Source organism: Homarus americanus, unplaced genomic scaffold (assembly GCF_018991925.1).
Source record: "Homarus americanus isolate GMGI-L3 unplaced genomic scaffold, GMGI_Hamer_2.0 scaffold48220, whole genome shotgun sequence".
NCBI lineage: Eukaryota > Metazoa > Arthropoda > Malacostraca > Decapoda > Nephropidae > Homarus > Homarus americanus.
The window spans coordinates 2,387,789-2,410,822 of NW_024755060.1; the positions used below are offsets into that span (position 1 = coordinate 2,387,789).

At 42.5% G+C, this 23,034-nt stretch overlaps 1 protein-coding gene across 7 annotated transcripts in view; it reads left to right on the top strand.

The window, feature by feature from the left end:
• Nucleotides 1-22,608, top strand: part of LOC121856300 — a 148,817-nt gene extending 126,209 nt beyond the window's left edge. For 2 of the 7 annotated variants that reach the window (XM_042351760.1, XM_042351761.1), the window contains 2 exons: nt 8,545-9,729; nt 17,223-22,608. In XM_042351760.1, the coding sequence (XP_042207694.1) occupies nt 8,545-9,729; nt 17,223-19,216 (3,179 nt within the window). In that variant the 3' untranslated portion in view covers nt 19,217-22,608. Of the gene's footprint in view, nt 1-8,544; nt 9,743-10,379; nt 10,693-17,222 lie in introns of those variants that run through there. The other 5 variants (XM_042351767.1, XM_042351764.1, XM_042351765.1 and 2 more) reach the window with 5 other exon arrangements.
• The last annotated feature ends 426 nt before the right edge of the window (nt 22,609-23,034 follow it).

The window sequence follows — 23,034 nt, forward strand, 5'->3', positions numbered from 1 at the left end:
TAAGCACACCTAGAGGCTGGCCACACACACACACACACACACACACATTAAGGGGTCTTCTGTCACCAGGAAGTTATATTAATTTTATTTTTTATTTTGTTTTATAATATTATGTAATTATATTCCCGTATTTTAATTTAATATTGTTCTCACTGCCTTAGTTACCAGCATTTATTTTGATGTCACACCAGGAATTCTGTTTTTATTATGTCATTTACTTTGAGTTTTTGTTACTTTATGCTTGAAATAATACTTGATTTTTTATATAATTGAAGGAAACGTCAAAATTAGGGAGATTGGTTAATAAGACTTGATTACAAAAAAAAAGCTAAAATTTATATAGTTTTTTAAAAATATATAGATCAAAGTTGTTGTTTGTGATTATGATTAAATAACAAAGTTGTAATTTATCACAACATGACCACCTGGGAATTTACTTGTTGTTGTTGTTGCATTGTCTAGAGTCTCCTCACTGTGAGATAGTGTATTGGTGAAGTTGAATTAGGACCCAACTCTCTTAGGGACAGTGCCTCTATATCTGATGGTGTCGTGAAATGGTGGGAAAAAACTTAGTGGTTATTGGTGAATATTTCTAATGGTTCAGTGTTGTCAGAACTCCTTTGTGTACACCTGTTCAGGATTATGTTTACCTGTGAGGATTCAATTAGTGTACACCTGTGAGAATTCAATTAGTGTACCCCTGTGTGAATTCAATTAGTATACACCTGTGTGAATTCAATTAGTGTACACCTGTGAGAATTAACTGTGTGTTGTGATATAATGATCAAGGTGATTTACGAGTATATTATCCTCAAATTCACAAAATCCACAAAAAATTATGATGTTTTATAAACCTATAATGTGAAATAATGTGGTGATATACATAACATAACAATGAAATCACATATGATTTACCCCTCCTATGTATACTGTGCCTAAATCACATATGGTTTACCCCTCCTATGTATACTGTGCCTAAATCACATATGGTTTACCCCTCCTATGTATACTGTGCCTTATCCATAAATATATACATACTATGAGTGTTATTGTCGTGTTTGAGGCACTGATTCTGAGAAAGTTGGCAGGAGTCCCAACTATTTAGGGAGATTTAGCAAAACTCTTATATATTAAGTAGTTTGGGACGTTGTAAATGCATGTTTAAAGTTGTATCTGTGAGTGAGGGTGTTGTACATCACCTGTCATTGTACATAGTTTTGTTTTTAAGATAATATATCTAGATATTGTTTATACTTTCGTTTTGCTTCCCCTCTTTTATTTTTTGTAAGTTATTTTTTTATTTTTTATATATACTGTATATGATTTTATTTGAGCTTTTTGCCTGCTTTTGTTAATATTGTAATTATATCAGACCTTTCCTTAAGCTGCAGTTAAGGTATACAGTGCTATTATTATTATTATTACTATTACTACAGGTGCTATTATTATTATTACTATTACTACAAGTACTATTATTATTATTATTATTATAATAATATATATATTATAAACCTTAGAACTGAGAAACATGATTGTGAAATGAATTAAAACCCAAAATACATTTCTAGTAGAGTATTACCCAGCCAGTATTACACTCATACCGGAAATGTTTACATGGATAATTAACTCCAGGTGTGTCGTGGCTTTATGAGGGGGGGGGGAGGATCTGGGTTTTATGTTTATATTTAATTGATTCTTTCTCTCTAGTGGTCATTTGAGTTATTTTTGTTCATTTCTTAGTATTTACTTATCTGAAAAACTAAATTTGAGAAGAGTATTGATTTTCCTTTGGTGTGTGTGTGATCTATGAGACACCCTGTACAGTATGATGTGTGGGGTTATGAGACCCTGTACAGTATGATGTGTGGGGTTATGAGACACCCTGTACAGTATGATGTGTGGGGTTATGAGACACCCTGTACAGTATGATGTGTGACTGTGACCTATGAGACACCCTGTACAGTATGATGTGTGGGGTTATGAGACACCCTGTACAGTATGATGTGTGTGATCTATGAGACACCCTGTACAGTATGATGTGTGGGGTTTGGACACCCTGTACAGTATGATGTGTGGGGTTATGAGACACCCTGTACAGTATGATGTGTGGGGTTATGAGACACCCTGTACAGTATGATGTGTGGGGTTATAGGGACACCCTGTACAGTATGATGTGTGTGATCTATGAGACACTGTGCAGTATGATGTGTGGGGTTAGGACACCCTGTGCAGTATGATGTGTGGGGTTATGAGACACCCTGTACAGTATGATGTGTGGGGTTATGAAGACACCCTGTACAGTATGATGTGTGGGGTTATGAGACACCCTGTACAGTATGATGTGTGGGGTTATGAGACACTCTGTACAGTATGATGTGTGACTGTGACTGAGACACCCCTGTGTATAATTGTGTGACCTATGATAGAACCTGCTGTTCCGCTGTTCCGCCCTCACCTGCTGTTCCGCCCCTCACCTGCTGTTCCGCCCCTCACCTGCTGTTCCGCCCCTCACCTGCTGTTCCGCCCCTCACCTGCTGTTCCGCCCCTCACCTGCTTGATTTTGTTTATTTGCATGATTTTTCTCGTAAGTTTTTTGCTGTCCAGTTCATTATTGCATCTTATTTCAAGTTCATTGGACAAAATCAAGTTTCCACCCTTTATCATGTGTACTGGACAATTCATCTGTGCATACTATTATGTATATTAGACAATTCATATATGCATACTTATGTTCACTGGACAATTCATCTGTTCATACTAATATCATGTTCACTGGACAATTCATCTGTTCATACTAATATCATGTTCACTGGACACTATCCTATCTTCCTTTATAAAGTGTGGACTGTACTGTACTCCACCTTGAAAACAATTGTTGCTGTGGTCTAATGATTCACTAACTACAGATTGTTCTATACAATAAAGACCACCTGAAGATTAACTACCCTATCTTGGGGGGTTAGGTGGGGTTAAGTTAGTGTTAGGGTGGTTAATCTTCAGGTGAAATAAGCTGGGGTATCTAACAGACGATCCTTACCTTACCTTAGCTAACCTAACCTAACCTAACCTAACCTAATCCCCTGGAAGCATTAGGGTGTTTAATCATCAGGTGAAATAAGCTGTTGGGGGGGGGGGCTAATCTTCAGGTGATACTATACCTGGAACATACAAACACTCCCCCCCCCCAAGCTGGTGGAGTAAGCTGATTAATTATATACGTTGAAAGATGAATGAAGGACAGAAACTAAATAAATAATAATAATAATAATAAACAAACAACTGAACTGCTGTAGATATTAGTTAGGTCGGGTGTGAGAGGCGAACGTCTGCATGAAATGGTGAGTCAGATGATTTAGGGGCAGCCAAAGAAGCCCCCTCCCTCCCCCCTCCCCCCTCCCATCCCCCCTCCCCCAAGAGAGGAGTTACCAGATACCACCATACTATTTATCATAGAGAACGGCTTGTAGGGAAACTGACCAACTTATAAAAATTATCGAAATAAACAGTAATTAAAGAACAACCTCAAGGTAATTTTACCAATTGAGAATATAAGTAACAAGTAAATATGAAACCCAATCAGTTGTTAAAGTTCCCAGGAATTTGAAAAGTTATTAGGAAATCATATTAATTTGTAGAGAATAGGGTCACAAAGCCGCCGTACAGCTCACTACAGCCGGCCAGCGATGTGACATGACCCCCTCCCTCCACGTCTCTGGGTCTGGCGTGGCCTTCAATGCAGCAAACTTCTCTCTATAATAGGTAAAGAGGTCCTATAGTCCTACTGCTACGCCTCCTGCTAATATAGTCACTACACACACCCAGTCCAGAGAAGGTAGACGACAGGACCAGGTGATCATTGAGAGGGATTATCCTCTAACCTCTCCTGAGAAGCTAAACCTCCTCCTCGTCTTCAAGAGGTTTATTACTTCTTCAGGTATCGACGGGGTACTGAGGTTGTCCGCGGGCTGAGTGGGGACCGTATGGTTGCCTTAGGACAGCCTGAAGAACGTGCAGATCATTGGTCCCCGCTAAGGTGAACGTTATTTTCAACAATAACCCGACGTGGGGAATTATCTCTCTCACCTGGACAAACACATGGACACAACACCCGGACAAACACTGAAACACAAGAACTACCAGCTGAAGAAAATACTGCAGAAGAACAAGAGGAACGGGGACAACTAACAAACCTACGGATCTAATCACCTTACCACTTAACAACCAGATAAACTAAACGACGAAGAAATATCATCTGCTCGGTGACTTAATGTTATACATATACCATTACATATATACTATCATTATGCTGTACTAGAACATTATAAACACGAAAGAACAGAGTGAAAAGAAAAAAAAATTCTCCAAGTCCCCGCTAGTGGTGCTGTATACAAGGGCTCACTATGTATCGTCTCAACTATGTATTGTACCTTAAGCGGTGACAACTCCTCCCAGGAACTATACAAGACACCTGAGTTAATAAGTCACCTTCGTCCCCTTCTTCAGCGTCTAAACACTTCAGATACTTCCAGGAACTCTTTTTTTTAATACGTGATTTTGAAGGAATGAGTTGGTGACATTTAGTTTAATATGGCAAGGAAATATTTCTTTTGGAGCTGATTGTGAGGAAGATGGTGCCAAACAATCAACCAATCAGTCTACTACCCAATCAACCAATCAGTCTACTACCCAATCAACCAATCAGTCTACTACCCAATCAACCAATCAGTCTACTGCTCAATCAATCAACCAATCAGTCTACAACCCAATCAACCAATCAGTCTACAACCCAATCAACCAATCAATGACCAGAAAATTCCCCAGGATAGCTTGACCCATATACCCGTTATCATCCGCGGCCAAAGGTTGAACACGGATGATCAATTATTACGTCACTAAAAATGGATGATTGTCAAACGTGATGAAGAGAGGATTTTGAAAATGATGTAATTATGTTTTTTATAAATTTATGGTGTGAGTGTGTGTGTGTGTGTGTGTGTGTGGGAGAGTGTGTGTGTGTGTGAGGGAGAGTGTGTGTGTGAGGGAGAGTTTGTGTGTATATGTGTGTGTGAGAGGGAGAGTGTGTATGTATATGTGTGTGTGAGAGGGAGTGTGTATGTATATGTGTGTGTGAGAGGGAGAGTGTGTATGTATATGTGTGTGTGAGAGGGAGAGTGTGTATGTATATGTGTGTGTGAGAGGGAGAGTGTGTATGTATATGTGTGTGTGAGAGGGAGAATGTGTATGTATATGTGTGTGTGTGTGTGTGTGTGTTTGAGAGATAGTGTGTGTGTGTGTGTGTGAGGGAGAGTGTGTCTATATGTGTGTGTTTGAGATAGAGTTTGTGTGTGTGTGTGTGTGTGTGTACGTAGCATCACGAGTCATTATTCATTATTTTTCTATGGAATATTGACTCTTATTAACCTATCGAATAAAAACATTAAAATTCTATATATATGAGAATTTATCATAACTGATTTGGTAAGAAAAATTAATAAAAATTTTTACTTATTTTTTACCAATTATTTATTTATAATTTTCTTTGCTGTGTTAAATTATATTATTATTAATTATATATTTTAATTATATAATTTACTCTAAATTAAAATAAATAGAAAACTTTAATTTTTCGTTTTAAAAATTTATACCAACTCAAATTCCTCATTAAATGGAGATGTTTTAATTATGTATATATTTTGTTAATTACCCATCATTAAACACCTAATTAAATCAATAACACCTGTTCATCAATAACACCTGTCCATCAATAAACACCTGTCCATCAATAAACACCTGTCCATCATCAATAAACACCTGTCCATCAATAACACCTGTCCATCAATAAACACCTGTCCATCATCAATAACACCTGTCCATCAATAAACACCACCTGACCCACACCTGTCATCATCAATAACTACCTGTCCATCAATAAACACCTGTCCATCTATAACACCATCCATCAAACTTTTCTATCCATCATCAATAACACCTGTCCATCAATAAACACCTGTCCATCAATAAACACCTGTCCATCATCAATAAACACCTGTCCATCAATAACACCTGTCCATCAATAAACACCTGTCCATCATCAATAACACCTGTCCATCAATAAACACCTGTCCATCAGTAAACACCTGCCCCATCATTAAACACCTGTCGTTTATTTTCTAGCACGTAATAAGAGAAACACGTGTAAGAGCCTGAACAGGTAGTTGTGGTGGAGAGGGGAGACGTATGTGGTAAGTGACTCCCCGGGCCTTCCAAACTCTTCCTTGAAACACTAATACTTAAGGGTGGTTTTTTGGCCTGTGTTGCTTTGAGTACGATGATTTAACCCTCTTGAGTACGATTATTTACCCTCTTTAGGACGATGATAATCTTGAGTACGATGATTTAACCCCAAGAGTATGATGATTTAACCCCTTGAGTACGATGATTTAACCCCAAGAGTATGATGATTTAACCCCTTGAGTACGATTATTTAACCCCTAATACAATGACAATCTTGAGTACGATGATTTAACCCTTTAATTACGATGATTTAACCCCTTTGATTACGATTATTTAACCCTTTAATTACGATGATTTAACCCTTTGATTACGATTGTTTAACCATTTAATTACGATGATTTAACCCCCTGAGTACGTTTATTTAACCCCTAACACAATGACAATCTCGAGTACGATGACTTAACCCCTTGAGTACGATAACACAACCCTTTGCTATTATTTAAAAAAAATTTAAACAATTAACTCGATATTATTTTAACTATAGATGATTTTAAGTTAAAGTAAATTCAGTTTATTTACAAATTTCAATGGAAGTTTTTTGGAAGCCCAGTGGACAAGTGTGGTAACGTCTTGTAGTTATGCATGAGGTTATGGTGATGTCTGTCTGTCTGTCTGTTACTAACCTCACCCCTTTGTGGTTAGGTTAGGTTTATTCACGAATTTATACTCATTCTCTCTATAAGGCTTCCTAGATGGCGTTTGTTAGGTTAGGTTGATTTTGAATATTGTAGTAGTGTGGTAAAAGACTTTGAGGGTATTATTATGGTGTTATGAGTGATATAATAATACTCTACTGTAGCCTACTTGTGTGTACTATCTGGTGTAACACGTTATAATACTCTACTGTAGCCTACTTGTGTGTACTATCTGGTGTAACACGTTATAATACTCTACTGTAGCCTACTTGTGTGTACTATCTGGTGTAACACGTTATAATACTCTACTGTAGCCTACTTGTGTGTACTATCTGGTGTAACACGTTATAATACTCTACTGTAGCCTACTTGTGTGTACTATCTGGTGTAACACGTTATAATACTCTACTGTAGCCTACTTGTGTGTACTATCTGGTGTAACACGTTATAATACTCTACTGTAGCCTACTTGTGTGTACTATCTGGTGTAACACGTTATAATATTCTACTGTAGCCTACTTGTGTGTACTATCTGGTGTAACACGTTATAATACTCTACTGTAGCCTACTTGTGTGTACTATCTGGTGTAACACGTTATAATACTCTACTGAGATAAGGTGGTGTAATGTGATATGTTTTCGTATTCCCATTGGCTGTACTAACCTGACTTTGCATAGTTTGGCGGTTAATGTGAGGTAGTTGTGTGATTTATTGAGGTATTGAGTCGTCATTTATGTTATGATGTTATTTTGGTTATTGTTCTGTTGTGGTGCTGATGTCAAATGGTGCTGATGTCAATAGATAGTGATTTATGATGTCATTAGTGGTGCATAGCGTCACATAATGGACCTGTGTCATTATAATGGTATTCTTCTCATATATTATTATACTCCTATAATAATATACTAGAGTACTATCCCCTAGAGCATTATATAGTACTCGCTTGGGTTATATATGGTGAAATAATAGAGATTTTTCGATACGGTTGGTATTGTACGATAGTGTCCGTCAATTACTCATAGCGTACGATATCGCCAACACCTAACCCGGCATCCAGTGCGTTTGTTGTGGTCAGTATCGTTTGCATGCGGTAACTGCCATGATTCCTACAACATTACTTTGAAATATGTCAATAGCGAGGAATTTTACGTTGTTTGTGAAGATATTAGGAAGTAATTAGTAGTCTACGTTACTTACTGCTAATAATGTAGTTCAATTAATTAGTTATTGTCTTAGAAGCAAATGAATAAGTTATCGTCCTGTAAATACAGTACTAACTTACTAATGAAATAATTAACTCATGCTAATTTATATAATTTTGTTGATATTTTTTCTTCATTTATTACTTACCTTCATTACCAGGAGAGACAATTATATTTTTTTAGATAATTATACATGATTAGTCATTTGTGATGGCGTAATCAGTGTTATGAAATTGTGTTTATTAAAGTAACGTCATTATTATTATAAATTAATAGGGTAATTAGACAGATTAATTAAGAGGATAAGTAGTGATTTAGTATAATATATTTTGGTTCTGTGGTGTAAATAAAGATGGTTGTACCACAGGTGATGTTAACTCTGTGTTGCCACTAACAGTTAATGGTCTTACAGAGCTGGCAAGTCTTGTGAACAGCTTGAGCAGCGCGTGCAGCAGCCTCCGAGACAGCAGCAGAGACAGCACAGCGGCCAGTACCAACGACAGCACAGCAGTCATCGTCGACAGCAGCATAGGTGACAGCAGCAGAGCAGAGAGCAGGCACAGTCTGTCTGACAGCGGGCAGAGCACAGTAGATCGCAGTACAGTAGGCAGCAGACACAGCACTGCCGACACCGTTAACAGCGGCCTCAGTAGTCGTAACATTGACAGCTTAAACAGCAGAAGCAGTGTGCTTAGCAGTGGCGGGTGCAGCAGTAGAGGAAGTGTGGGCAGCAGCAGCAGAAGTAGCAGTAGTAGAGCAGGGAGCAGCAGAGACGACATGCAGGCGTCGCCTGGGAGCGCGGAAGTTGACGAGCTGTCTAGCCGACATCACCCTGGAGTGTTTGACGACGACCTCGCGCCCTCAGGAGCCGCCACCCTGTCGACGCACGTGGTGAAGCCTCTGCTGCACTCTAGCGGGGACCTGCAGCCCGCCCCCACGCTTTATCACAACACTGCTGTAGGCGTGTATCAGAACAACAAGCACGAGGCCTTCCCTTACCACACTCCAACACAAGACCTGGAGACGAGGAAGCAGGCTTACAGGGACCCTAGTTCAGAGCCTAGCCGGTATGAGGACGGGGGGCACAGGTACCGGGGTCAGGGTGTGGGAGGGACCGGGGACACTAGACAGCCCAGCTCACATGACCAGCTGACAGACAGCACGACCTTGGAGGATGTTTTAGACTCTCTCTTGGCCCTTCCCTCCGCCTCCAGATCACCCAGCCCCGTCAGTAGCCACCACCCACCAGGCCGCCCCCTCAGCCACCCGGGGTTCACCAGGGGCAACGAGGAGAAGGAAGTCGGCCTCCACACCTCCCACCGGAGCTTGGATCCTCCCCAGGGGCAGGCCCCAGGGGCACCCCTCGACCACCTTCACTACGGATACCTCCGTAACCACGACCTCCCCACGGACTTCAAGAACGAGGGTTACCGTAAGTCCTTCAGCTACAGCTCCAGCAGCGGCGACAACAGCTTCCACCACCACCAGCAGCCAGGGGGCGCCACACTACCAGGGGGGGCGCCCTTCCTCAACCCCCTCCAACACCCTCCACCGTCTGAGGGATCTTCCGTGTCCTTCTTCCTAGGGAGGGACGAAGGTGAGAGCACCGAGTAAGTTTCACAGTGATGGTTTGCTTCTGCTTTTTGTGACTGACCTATCACCACCTCCCCTCACGGCCCTCTGTGACGTCACACTGGCGTCACTACTGTGGCGCCAGCGTGACGTCATCATCGGGATGTTTTATGTCTGCTCCCTCCCTTGTCCAGTTGACCTGATCCACATGATAACTGAGGCTATCAGGGGTGCCCTCACTAGGCCCTCAGGGATTCAGGGGTGCCCTCACTAGGCCTTCAGGGGTTCAGGGGTGCCCTCACTAGGCCTTCAGGGGTTTAGGGGTGCCCTCACTAGGCCCTCAGGGATTCAGGGGTGCCCTCACTAGGCCTTCAGGGGTTCAGGGGTGCCCTCACTAGGCCTTCAGGGGTTTAGGGGTGCCCTCACTAGGCCTTCAGGGGTTCAGGGGTGCCCTCACTAGGCCCTCAGGGGTTCATTGGTGCCATAACTGGCGGGGCTCCAGCTGGGGTACTCAGTTGTGTCGAGGTGTTCACTACATTAGGGTCTCTATAGTATTATTACCTGACCATTATAATACTTGAGGATCTTAATCTTGTAATCTGTTGTAATATAAGACTAACATTAGCAGTCACTGTACAGTTTACCAAACAATATATAACGATTTTCTATTTGCAGTTAATTTCTCGAGTGCTGACATAGAGTGTACAGAATGAGTAAGTCTTTTTCTCTGGTGCCAACATGAACCTCTTGACCTCTTAACTACCTTGACACAAAGGCGTCCTTATGACCCTCACTCATTTCCCTTTCTAGGAAGCTGTGACTCTAGGGTGACCCTTGACCTGTGACCTTTTCCAGGCCAAGCACAGGTAGTCTAGTATCACGGACCAAACGACATTACCTCTTGTGTTGTTCAATGACCAAGCAGTAGTTTAGAGAGAGAGAAAAAGAGAGAGAGAGAGAGCGAGGGAAGGCAGGCGGCACAGCTCCCCTCCACACCCCCCCTCACCCCCATTGGTCGCCGACGACACCCCCTCCCTCCCTCAGGTACAGCCTCTGACGTCACTACATGTCTGCGTGTCCCAGTATTGTCTTTAGTTGCGCACTGCGGGACTGGCGCTGCGGGACCCGTGTGTGGCTGGCGGCAGATTTGACCCTGAATAATGTACAGTACTCCCACCCCACCACAACCACACCACCACAAATTGTATTTTTTTCTGGTGGTGTGAGACAACCAAATATTTGACCCCTTCTAAACCTGTTGACATAAAAGAATATATTTATTACTGAAAGACAATAATAATATCCCAAAATTTTCCCCGTTACTAAATTGGTTCTAATAAATAATAATCTGGAGTAAGGTGACTGGTAATACGTCAACAAAAACAAACAATACCAAAATATAACAAATAAACACAACAACACAAATTTATCCTGAACGAAAATTTCTCTCCAAAACAAAGTGCTTCTCCCGTCAAGAGTCGAGTCTCGGTATAGTTAACTGACATGGTTCACTACCTTAAGGGAGACATACGTTCACATACCTCCAGGTGTGAGGTAAGGTTAGGTTAGGTTAAGTAAGACATACGTTCACATACCTCCAGGTGTGAGGTTAATTAGACACACCTGGGAGAATCTGGACATGCAGTTGTTTGCATCTTTGTACAGGTGAGGATCAGACGAACCATTGGGTCACCTAACCTAACCTAACCCCGCGAGCTTATTTCACCTGATGATTAACTACCTTAGCGCTAACCTAACCTAGCCTAGGTGTTGTCAGGTGTGTAGAGGTGTTGTCAGGTGTTTAGCGGTGTTGTCAGGTGTGTAGCGGTGTTGGCAGGTGTGTAGAGGTATTGTCGGGTGTGTAGAGATGTTGGCAGGTGTGTACAGGTGTTGTCGGGTGTGTACAGGTGTTGGCAGGTGTGTACAGGTATTGTCAGGTGTGTGGAGGTATAGTCAGGTATGTTGAGGCAGTGTCAGGTGCGTAGAGGTATTGATAGGTGTGTACAAGTATTGGCAGGTATATAGAGGTGTTGACAGGTGTGTACAGGTATTGGCAGGTGTTTACTGGTATTAGCGGGTGTGTACAGGGGTGTTGTCAGGTGTATAGAGGTATTGACAGGTGTGTACAGGTGTTGTCGGGTGTGTAGAAGTGTTGACAGGTGCGTACAGGTATTGTCAGGTGTGTACAGGTATTGACAGGTGTTTAGAAGTGTTGTCAGGTGTATAGAGGTGTAGGCAGATATTTATAGATGCTGTCAGGTGTGTAGGGAGGAAGGGAGGCAGGTGTTAAAGGTGTATGGAGCCTGCAACACTGGTGGTCAACATTCACTGGGTCCATTATTTACATGGAGGTGAGAGAGGTGTACGAACGTCACTCTTAGTATGTATGTATCCGTCTGGCTACAAGAACGGTGCTGCGGATTATTGTGGATTTTGATGTTCTTTTTGCCTTAAGAGGTTTAATTTGTGGTTTATATTTGATGTGATGTTTTATTTATTTTTTTAACCTGGAGTCGTTTATAGGGTCTCACCTGATGATTAAACATCATAATGGTAACTTAACCTAATCTAACCTAACCCAACCTAACCTAACCTAACCCAACCTAACCTAACCCAACCTAACCCAACCCAACCTAACCTAACCTGTACTTAATAACGTCTTCTCAAACACGAACTCTTGCCTACACTCAGTAAGATAACACCTACCAGTAAAAATAACAGATGTAAGATGGAAATTCAATATGATATCTAGTTTTACAGACCAATTCATTTATATCACGTAATATCCTGCCAGCTATCCAGTCATTATATCCAATAGGGTAAACCAGCGGTCCCAAACTACACATTGATTGGTTACCACTTGTTAATGGAGATTTAGTTCCTACCATCTGATTGGCTCTCCCTTTCCCCTTACCCCCTGAGAGCGGACCAATGAATCAGCAGCAAATCCGCCCCGGCCACAGACAGCTCCCGGTCTTACCCACGCTTAGCTTGACTCACCGGGCACGAGCTCTGGTCTCTCACACACTTATTCTCCCGTAGTCTCAGAGGCTACTTTGCTGAGTGTCTTGTGGAGGTTGTGTCTAAGGCCAGCATGAGGTAGTCACTGCATCACCTGCTTTATTAAGGCTTCTGGTATAAGTCTGACCCCTTGTGTTGTTGTTGTTGTGCTAAACTATTAAGACTTTTACTGTATGATTCAGAGGCCTCACGCGGACCTCCACCCAGCAGAGTGGTACCTGGGACTACACCTTTATTTACATTTACGAAGGAATGAAGAAGAAAGTGCTTGACCACACTGGAAAGTTGTGATGGTAAATTAGATCTTATTCTCAGGTGGAATAGGGTCGTAATTTTCCAAGTTTTAGACAATTTTTCAAACCAAACACACACACACACACACACACCTGTAAGCATTAGACGCCGGCTTTATAGGTCATTTTCCCTACTGTATGAAGCGGAATATGACCTTTGTATACCTACCATAACAAACACGTTACTGGAGAACAATCGCCTGGCGTAAACTTCAACCAAGTTTTTGGTATTTTTTTTTGTAAGAATGGAAGGAAAACGCCAGGCGGATGTGATCGCTTGTAGTGGCGTTGGTTTTTTTTTTTTTCTTATGGTTGGGACATGATGAAGCATGATGTTGAGTAAGGCTGCACACACACACACACACACACACACACACACAACACACACACCAACACACACACACACACCAACACACACACACACACACACAACACACACACACACACACACACACACACACACACACACACACACACACACACACACGCTAGCTAAGTATATCTAGTTCTCTCTCTTATAAGACGCTCAGCCAAGGATCCTCAAGACGGTCGCTCGCCATCATAAACCTTCCAGCCAAACATTTATGATAGTTGTGGGTGTTGCTGCTAGGACGACTTAAGGGACCCCCGTGCTGCTAGGACTCCTTATGCTGTGAGCTAGGATAGAGGACTTGTATTAATATAACACAGGGGCATAGGTCAGATTACGTTGAGTTAGGTCAGGTCTGGTTACATTGGGTTAGGTCAGGTCAGTTTTGGGAACGTTAGATTAGGTTAAGTTACATAAGGTTAGATTAGGTTAGGTTAGATTAGAAATAACACACAGGAGTTAGTAATTTAAGATCAATTACACAACCCGGATCAAGACAGAAGGAAAATAGGCTTTAGAAATGTGATTAATTATTTATTTGAGGCAGAGTTCCGGGTTGGTTCTGACCCAGTTGGTAGTGCTCTCAACTCCCTTACAAGAGACCTTAGTTCGTATCCCGCTTCCTGGTAGACGGGGGAGAAGGTTTGACTCTCATTAGTATACATGATAGATAGATTGATAGATAGATAGATAGATAGATAGATATGACGTAAATAAGGGTGGAGTAGTAGTGACGTCACATAAGGGTGGAGTAGTAGTGACGTCACTTAAGGGTGGAGTAGTAGTGACGTCACTTAAGGGTGGAGTAGTAGTGACGTCACATAAGGGTGAAGTAGTAGTGACGTCACATAAGGGTGGAGTAGTAGTGACGTCACATAAGGGTGGAGTAGTAGTGACGTCACATAAGGGTGAAGTAGTAGTGACGTCACATAAGGATGGAGTAGCAGGGAGGGTCGCCACTTCCCTACAGGAAAACTACCCATTAATTTAACAGTTTCGTATTCCACATTAATGACACAGTTACACACTTTTGTTTCACACATTACACTAAGAGCTTAACTATAATTTTGTAATAGTTTGTAATAATTATAGTATGGTAGAGATTATAGACATTACCATTATTGTGTTGGTAGTTAACTTTACACTAGAGAGACCCAACATGGCGTCTGTCCGTGTGTGGTGACGTAACCTAGTAGAGTTATATCCGTTCTCTGATTCAGGAGTTTGGGTTAACCCGAGTTCTTCTTAATCAGACTCCAAGGATTACAGCAAGGCGGGTAATACACTGTGAGGAGCGGGTGTGAAAGATACTCGTCCTAGAGAGAGAGAGAGAGAGAGAGAGAGAGAGAGAGAGAGAGAGAGATAAGCTAGAGTTTGAATTGAATTGAGAAGAACCCACGAGGCTGTTGGTGGTAAGGTTTTGGTGGGGCAGCTTGAGGAAGTAGGCCCCAAGGCAGACAGGGGCCACCGAGGGACCGTATAGGTGTCTGTTCTCCTTTCGATGTTTATGTCAGCTCCTCAACAACACCCAGCTTGCTTTTCGTCCCCTCCCCACCCCTCCCCCACTCCCTGCTCCTCCTCCACCACCCCTCGTCACTCTTTGGTCAACACCGCACTTACTTACCTCTTCCTTGTCCCAAGTAGCCCCTCCCAGCCTCAATTCTTGGCCTCTGATTGGTTGTGTTCAGTAGCTAACGTCACCTCAATTCTTGGCCTCTGATTGGTTGTGTTCAGTAGCTCACACCACCTCAATTCTTGGCCTCTGATTGGTTGTGTTCAGTAGCTCACACCACCTCAATTCTTGGCCTCTGATTGGTTGTGTTCAGTAGCTCACACCACCTCAATTCTTGGCCTCTGATTGGTTGTGTTGAAAAAAGAAATCGACAATAAATTCATTCCATAACCAGACCAAGAAGTTAACACGAGACCCAATTGGTTGTTAAAAATCCTCAGGGTCAGATTGTTATCCTCCCTTGAGAGATTAATGGATCCAGTTTCAATCATCAGCTGTTTGACGGATCGACTATTATTAAACCCACAACAGAAAACTTCCATTAATGTAAAATCTTCCATTCTTCGCATTAATTTAAATAGTTAAAGAATATTATTAATCTGGGTCTTAGGTGATGGCTTGTGTCAGTCCTCTCAGCATCAGTGGTTAATGTTTAGTGTTGACCAAAACAAAACTGCTCAGCCCGCTATCAGAAGGTTGTTCGCCTCACACTGAAAAACTATCAACAAATGACAGTCTCCATCTGTAGTCAAGACCCTGATCACTGATGCGTCACAACACACACAGATGATAGACTGATGCCACTGTTTATTGTTCTTGTGTTGGACATGTCAGTGATTCTTGGGATAATGTTTTGATCTGCGGTGAAAATTGTGTTGGATATAAATCATTTGGATAAACGCAGATCTGTAAAGCGCCTTGGAGTGACGACAAACGTGAAACAATATCCCAAATATCATCAATTACTTACAAATATCCATAAATTTCACTAAACTAACAATCAAATCAACTAATTAAACCTATATTTCAAGATTATCCAATTTGTGTATAATTTTCTAAACCAATTGACTTGAAAATATCACCTTTTTGTTACCCCCTTCACTAAAGTCTTACTCCTGGGCGATCAAAATTCTACATTGGTTTTACAACAAATCGACAACCTTTTTACCGCTAATAACTGTATTTATTTGGTTAGTATTTTTAGTTGACAGTGAATGTGTTCCGTATTTCAGCATGCTTAATAATTCTTGCTATGTTAGAATGCCCATCTCTTCAAATTATGCTGCTTTATACATTATATATTTTGCATTTTGAATCAGCATTGTTTCTCTTATTTTAGTCATTATAGTTTCTTGTTTGATAAATGTACAAAGAAACAGAGGATTGAGCAGTTAGTTCAATCATCATATTTGTAGAGCTAGAAATTCCTGTTGTTAAGATCATGATAATATACCAAGATGAGGCTACACAGGGTTGGTATGTCGGAGAATGACGTCACGATCAATAAACGATATATTTAACGAATTTTCAACTAATGGTATAAGATTTTCACGTTTTTTTTGTTCTCTTGAATTTGTACTAAATTTTCTGGTATTGTGTTAAGATTCACCGTAATGAAGCCCCGCAATTGGTTTAGGAAGAGCCAATCGCATTCTTTGTTTATAAGTGACGTCACAATCTACTCCATTACCGAGGAGTGTTTTATGTTTTATTGAATCGAAGTGCGACATTAAATCCTTCATATTTATACAAAGTTTCTAATTGGGTTAACTTTTTGTATTTTTCCAATGTTTATTATGACATAGTGTGATATCATTAATAGATCGCTAACATGACTTGGAATTAATGTAATATGATACACTCCAATTAATCTGTGTTAATAGCCACGATTTTTAAGTCGTTGAGACACAAGTTGGTGGTTGATGACGAGGGGCGACTCACATGATAATGTTTTATGGTGTTGGCCGCACTGCTGCCCCCTTAACTGCACTTGATTGGCGCTGCATGACAGTGTTAAACCGGGGTTGTGGTCTGGAACAACGCAGTATTGACGCTCTCTGTTGACAATACTGGACTGTTACGAGGTTATTTTTAGAACCTTTCAAATGTTTATTAACAAAATTGTAGAATGTAAACAGAGTCGGTATTGCGTTTTCCAGTGTTGACAAAGTTGTGTTTACAAACTGCGCCGCTGGTGAGTCCCCCGCGGGCACTTTGTTGACACACTCCCGGGGTTTAGCAGACTATCTTCTCTGTCACATTCCTTCTGTTTCTTTTATCTCTGTCTACCTTTTTCTGCCTGACGCACGGCCATGTTACAGGTGAAATTCTCAGTGAGCCGCCCACTACCACCACCCACACCCTCTCACGCGCCCGCACTACGCACGCGCACTCACACGTGCACCTGGACCTGAGCGGCAGGGCGCCCACCACGCGGCGGCTGGACACGCTGGAGGTGAGGAGACCAGAGGGCACCATCACCGCCCGCCAGATGACAGAGGCCAACCATAGGACGGGCGTCTTGCTGCACCAGTCTGCTGCCTTGGTCACCCACACGCCTGCACACGCCCACTCCCTCACTCCTGCGCACAACCACGCTCACACCGCTTACACCGCCCACTCTAACCACCCACAGAATGCCCACCCATCACCAGGTGACAGCCCTCGTGTGTCACCCTCACACCATAACAACAACGCCCCCCCATATCACAAGCCTCACTCCAACATCTCTCACAACATTCACCCTCCCTCTCCCCTCTCTCACCCCAGGCCCTCAGCTGCCCGCCACGCCACCATCACCTCGGCTCTCACTAACCACTCAGTCTCCTCCATACTCACTAACTGTGCACACACGGAGGCCACCAGCACCGCCCTGGCCAACGCCCACAACACCCAAGTGACACATTCCTGTTACCGTGATGTGCAGGTGTGTGGCACCATCACCCCCCCTGTGTCCAAGACAACTGTGTGTGACACTGCTCCAGCCCACACCCCCAGCACCAGTGTACACACCACCCCTCACCACCACCAGCCTCACCACACCAATGTTCCTAGCCATTTTGTTCCCGACAGCCAAGGTCCCGGCCAAGTCAATCAGCTGGGCGCCTCACCTCCACATAGGGCGGCGCCGGAGGTGGCTCCGACGTGTCCGGCAGACCCCCTGACAGGGGCCCTCCTCTTCAGCAGCGTCATAGCTCTCGCGCCCTCCATTATAGAGTCTCGACCGCCCCCAGGGCATCGCGTCACCTTCCACCTGCCCCCCAGACACATGAACATCCCCCCGGACTCCTCCTCCGAGAACGGCAACGGTAACGAGAACGTCAGAGTCGACGCAGACGATGAGTCGAGCGGGTCGAACCTGATGGTGAGGTGCCGGAACCCCGGGTGTGGCCAGATGGCGGACACGGAGGAGGCCCGAAGGAGCTACAAGATGTGCCACAACTGCTGCACCTTCTACTGCTCGCGGGGGTGTCGCCGCCACCACTGGGAGCGACACAAGCGGCAGTGTAATAAGATCAGAGCCCTGGCCGTGGCCAAGCAGGTGACGGCGCGGGTGAAGGACGACGACGCGGTGTTGGAGCGGATAAGTGCTGTAGCGCGCCGCGGTGCCCGCGCCCTGGGACGTGGCACCGTCAAGGTGTATTTCCACGACACAAAAGCCGCCGAGACGTTCGTGGGGGGCGGCGAGGTGCCCGAGGCTCACTACCTGACCATACAGAACCTGCTGCCTCAGGAGACTGGCCCGGAGGTGTATAAACAGATCACTGACCTCTGTAAACATTATAACACCGAGTATAAGTTTGTGCTCTATGTTAGTATCTGCATCATGAGTGAGATTCCTACGGGGTCGTCGCCCAAGTGGGAGCGCGAGGTGGTGTCCCAGTGTGCCAAGCTGAGGCTGGCAGGTGGTGTTCGGGGTGCCGACACCTGGAGTCCTCGCCCTGAGCGTCACGTCATCACCAGAGACCTGGACGAGCCTGAGACGCTGATACTGACGTCGGCGCCTATACCAAACTCCAACACGTCACCTCAGGCGGCCAGACACATAGCCTTCAACAACATCGTGCGGCACCTGCGGGAGAGAGGCATCAGCTTACGACACCAGTACCCAGACGTCCACAGAAAGCTGACGGCGTACGTGGAGGCGGGCGAGGTGTTCCCGCCCCTGACCATTTACCCCCGGGACCCTAACACGGGCTCCACCTTCATGTGTATCATCATGCCGGAGACGGACCACGCCAAGCTGCAGCTCCTGAGTAACGACGCCTCTAAGGTCCGTACCATCGACATCTCCCGCCCGCATCCTCCTACCTGAGGCTATTCTCACCCCTCTCCTCACTCGTCACCCTCACGTGGTCACCTCACACCTCATTATCTCATACTACCTTCTTCCATGAACACGTAAATCACCACCTCTTCCATTACCTAAGGTTACAGGAGCCACCCCCGCCCTCGTCTCCACCACAGAGTGTCCCTGCTGCTGCGTCTCTCAAACCACAGACAGAAAGACGAATATTTCTTCTTAACGTGGTCGTCAACAAACACCTCACCACCGCCACGATATCTCTACCTACTGGATCAAGTTCTTCCCCATAAAACACCTCTCCCACTGTCGTCTTCAGCTGCCATAACAGAAAACAAAATAACATCGTCTTATATAGTGATTCCTCCCCCACAAGAGCGCACTTACCCCAGGGCTTGTGATACATCGCTATCAGTGGTGAAGCTTCGTACTGGCCTTAGTCAATAGATAGCCCCCCCACAACCCCTCCCCTTCAAGTCTGTGTACTCGTGACGTCAGACTCTCTACCACCAATCGTGTCTCTTTCGTGCAGGGAGACGAGTGTGACGTCACGAGTCTGCCGTCGCTAATACAAGCGGCTCCACCTATGTTGTTTACCTCACGTGTGACGTCAGTGAACTAATATTTTGTGTATGTCATCTTAGTTAACAATTATAGCACTTTGTTTACAGTCACCTGATGATGATGATGATAACAACAACATGAGTGTGTCCTGTTGAATGATACGTGAGAGTGAGAGGTCGAGTGTATTACTACTACTACTACTACTACTACTACTTTTTTTTTGAAACATGGCCTCCAGCCTCCCCCAATAGCCACACCTTCGCCACCATTTAATTACTACTACTACTACTACTACTACTACTACTACTACTACTACTACTACTACTACTACTACTACTACTACTACAACACACAGGTACAGGACATGATCTGCCCTATGCTTCCCCTGTAGTCTCTCGAAGATCACACACACACACACACACACACACACACACACACACCACGTTACCTGCCCGGCTTAATTAAACATACACAGCGTTAACTAAGAACACACCTGTTGTTATTGAAGTCTTCACCGCTATTACGCAATTATGACGTAAATTCGTGACGTCATTCAAGGATTTGTATTATTCATAGGAGTTTTTTATATTATTATTATTATTACAAGTGATTATTAATTTTTCAGTGAATGACTTAATAATTTATTAATAGTATGGCGAAAACTGGCCTCCTGTTGTCATGTATAGTGCAGTTCCTACAATAGGTATTGCATAGGCGAGACGACGGTGTTTGATTGGTTTATCGATTCAGCCACTCACATGCCGTCATTCCACCAGTGGATACCTATTGTCTGTGTATATAGCAACAGGGGACCAGATTACTCCCACCATTAACACTCACCTGAAGAATAGACACCCCAGTTTATTATTATTATCTGGTAAATAATATATATATATATATATATATATATATATATATATATATATATATATATATATATATATATGGGAATAAAGGGACAGATAATAACGGAATAGACTAAATGGGAACACAGTTTTCATTGTGGCTGTGTGTGTGTGTATGTGTGTGTGTGTGTATATAAGTGTGTGTGTGTGTGTGTGTGTGTGTGTGTGTATGTGTGTGTGTGTGTGTGTGCGTTCGTTCTCTCACCATCCGGACATTAACAATACATCATAAATATACAAGTGTATGGGTAGATGTATATTGATGACGTATAACTGTTATAGACTGTACGTTGTATCAGTTGTATTTTGTATAAAGACCTTAGAATAAGTTGCTCATTTGTTCAGACTGAAGAACGCGCAAGTGATGCCTTCATAAACGGTATTATTGTCTTGAGAGTTTCGTTTTTGTAACATATGTTGTTTAGTCTATGGATATGAACAAGATTTTAAGCGAAAATTGGGTCTGTTGTCTATTTTTCATATATATATATATAGTTACCTGTGTATTATATAACATTGTTTGACATAAGTGCCTATATGCGTCACCTGCACCGCGCTAACAGAAATAATACTGTACTCGGTTTGGTTAAGTGAGAATGAAGTAAGAATTCAATGATAATTAATTTGGCGTCTTTTTTTAATGGAATTTTCTCCGTGTAGAATAAAAATACACAAATTATTTCTACACAGGCCTTATGCAGCCCTGTAACGTGTTAACAGGTTCTCAGATTTCAATAATATATAGAGATATAAATATACTTGTATATATGTTGTGTTTTATATTATATAGATCTGTTATATGACAATCTTCTGTGCTGTTCAAATCGCATTCCTAGCTCCTCTAGACGTGAACATGGGCAAGATGTACAGAGGATGTCAAGTATTGGCTGACGACAGATACACCACAATAAAGTGTGACCAATGAGCGTCAATCTCTTCCCTCTGGTTAGCTCCTCTCATCTCCACAGTAATCACGCGTTCTAAGATTATCCTGACGCCATTAACACTGTGTCAACTATTAATGATTACTTTTAGAGGAGACAGTGGAGGCGACTGGTGAATTAAGTTATTATGTGCATGTTGGACGGCAGACTTCACAAAACAAAACTCTGATGGTTACGCTTAGTGCTCTCTTTCTCAACCATCATTAAAGCTTTATATATCACGATATATTGTGATAATGTGAAATATATTAAAGAAAATGAAGTTTGGTGACAGAATTAACGAAGACAAGATAACAGACTGTGTTTGGAAGGTTTAAATGTGTACTATGCAACGGTTGGTCTGGGGGGACTAATAAAAGTGTTGAAAATAGCCACGCTTAATTATCATATTCTAGTAATAAATAAATTAATATATTTCATTGACAGGAATTAATTTTCTTAATATAGTCATTTTTCTTTTAGATAAACGTCAAAATACATCTGGCAGATAGTATTATATAACCATCTGCAGTACATAATATGTCGGCTATCTCATTTACTCTCTATAAATTAAACTTACAATAATAACTTAAAAAAAATAGAAAATTAATTTAAAAAAAGTGAAAAATAAAGCTTTATTTATTAGTAGGATATTTGTGGTGAAGCAGTTGTCGCTGTTGTTGACATTTCGGGGGAAACTCTTGTGCTTTACAAACTCTCACTGGAACATAGATAAGTTTTTGATTCAGACAAGAAAATAATGACAACTGAGGGGTCTCTGTGTTTGTACCTTTGAGCTAAACTGTGGATAGCTCCGTCACTCATTATAATATCAAGCTTAATGATATTTACTCAATAAGCAAGATTAAAACTGCTATTTCGTGACATCTTGATGCCTTTCCCCGCAGTCTGTTCTATATCAAATTGTTGACAATAACCGTCTGATAAACAGTTTTCTCCTCTCAGTTCACAGCTGAACTTAACTGTACCTTAATAAATAACTCAAATGGAATTAATGTGTTTTATTTTAACCTATGCAATGTTACATGGGGATTACTTGCCTATTATTTATTTGCTTCTGTTTATTTTTGACGATACCTTTTATTCCATTGCATCTTCTTATGGTAGTTGTAGTTAATAATAAAAATTCATCCACTTGGTATTTTATATCATTCCGGCCAAATTTGCCTTTTTTTCTAACACAGTCAGGGGACAGCAGGAACCAAAGTAGTCTGCAGTAAGGGAGGAACTTGGGAGTTACATATCGGTTATATTTTGGTCAATTTTGCCAAAGCGTAGTCGTCTGGAGTCGCACTAAGTTTCTCTGAAAACGCAATTGTGAGTTTCTCTCCTACCTCGTCCTGAGTCTGGGATATCTTCTGGCCACACATCCAGTACACAACAATATCACCCGAGAGACTTGGACCAACAGGTGAGG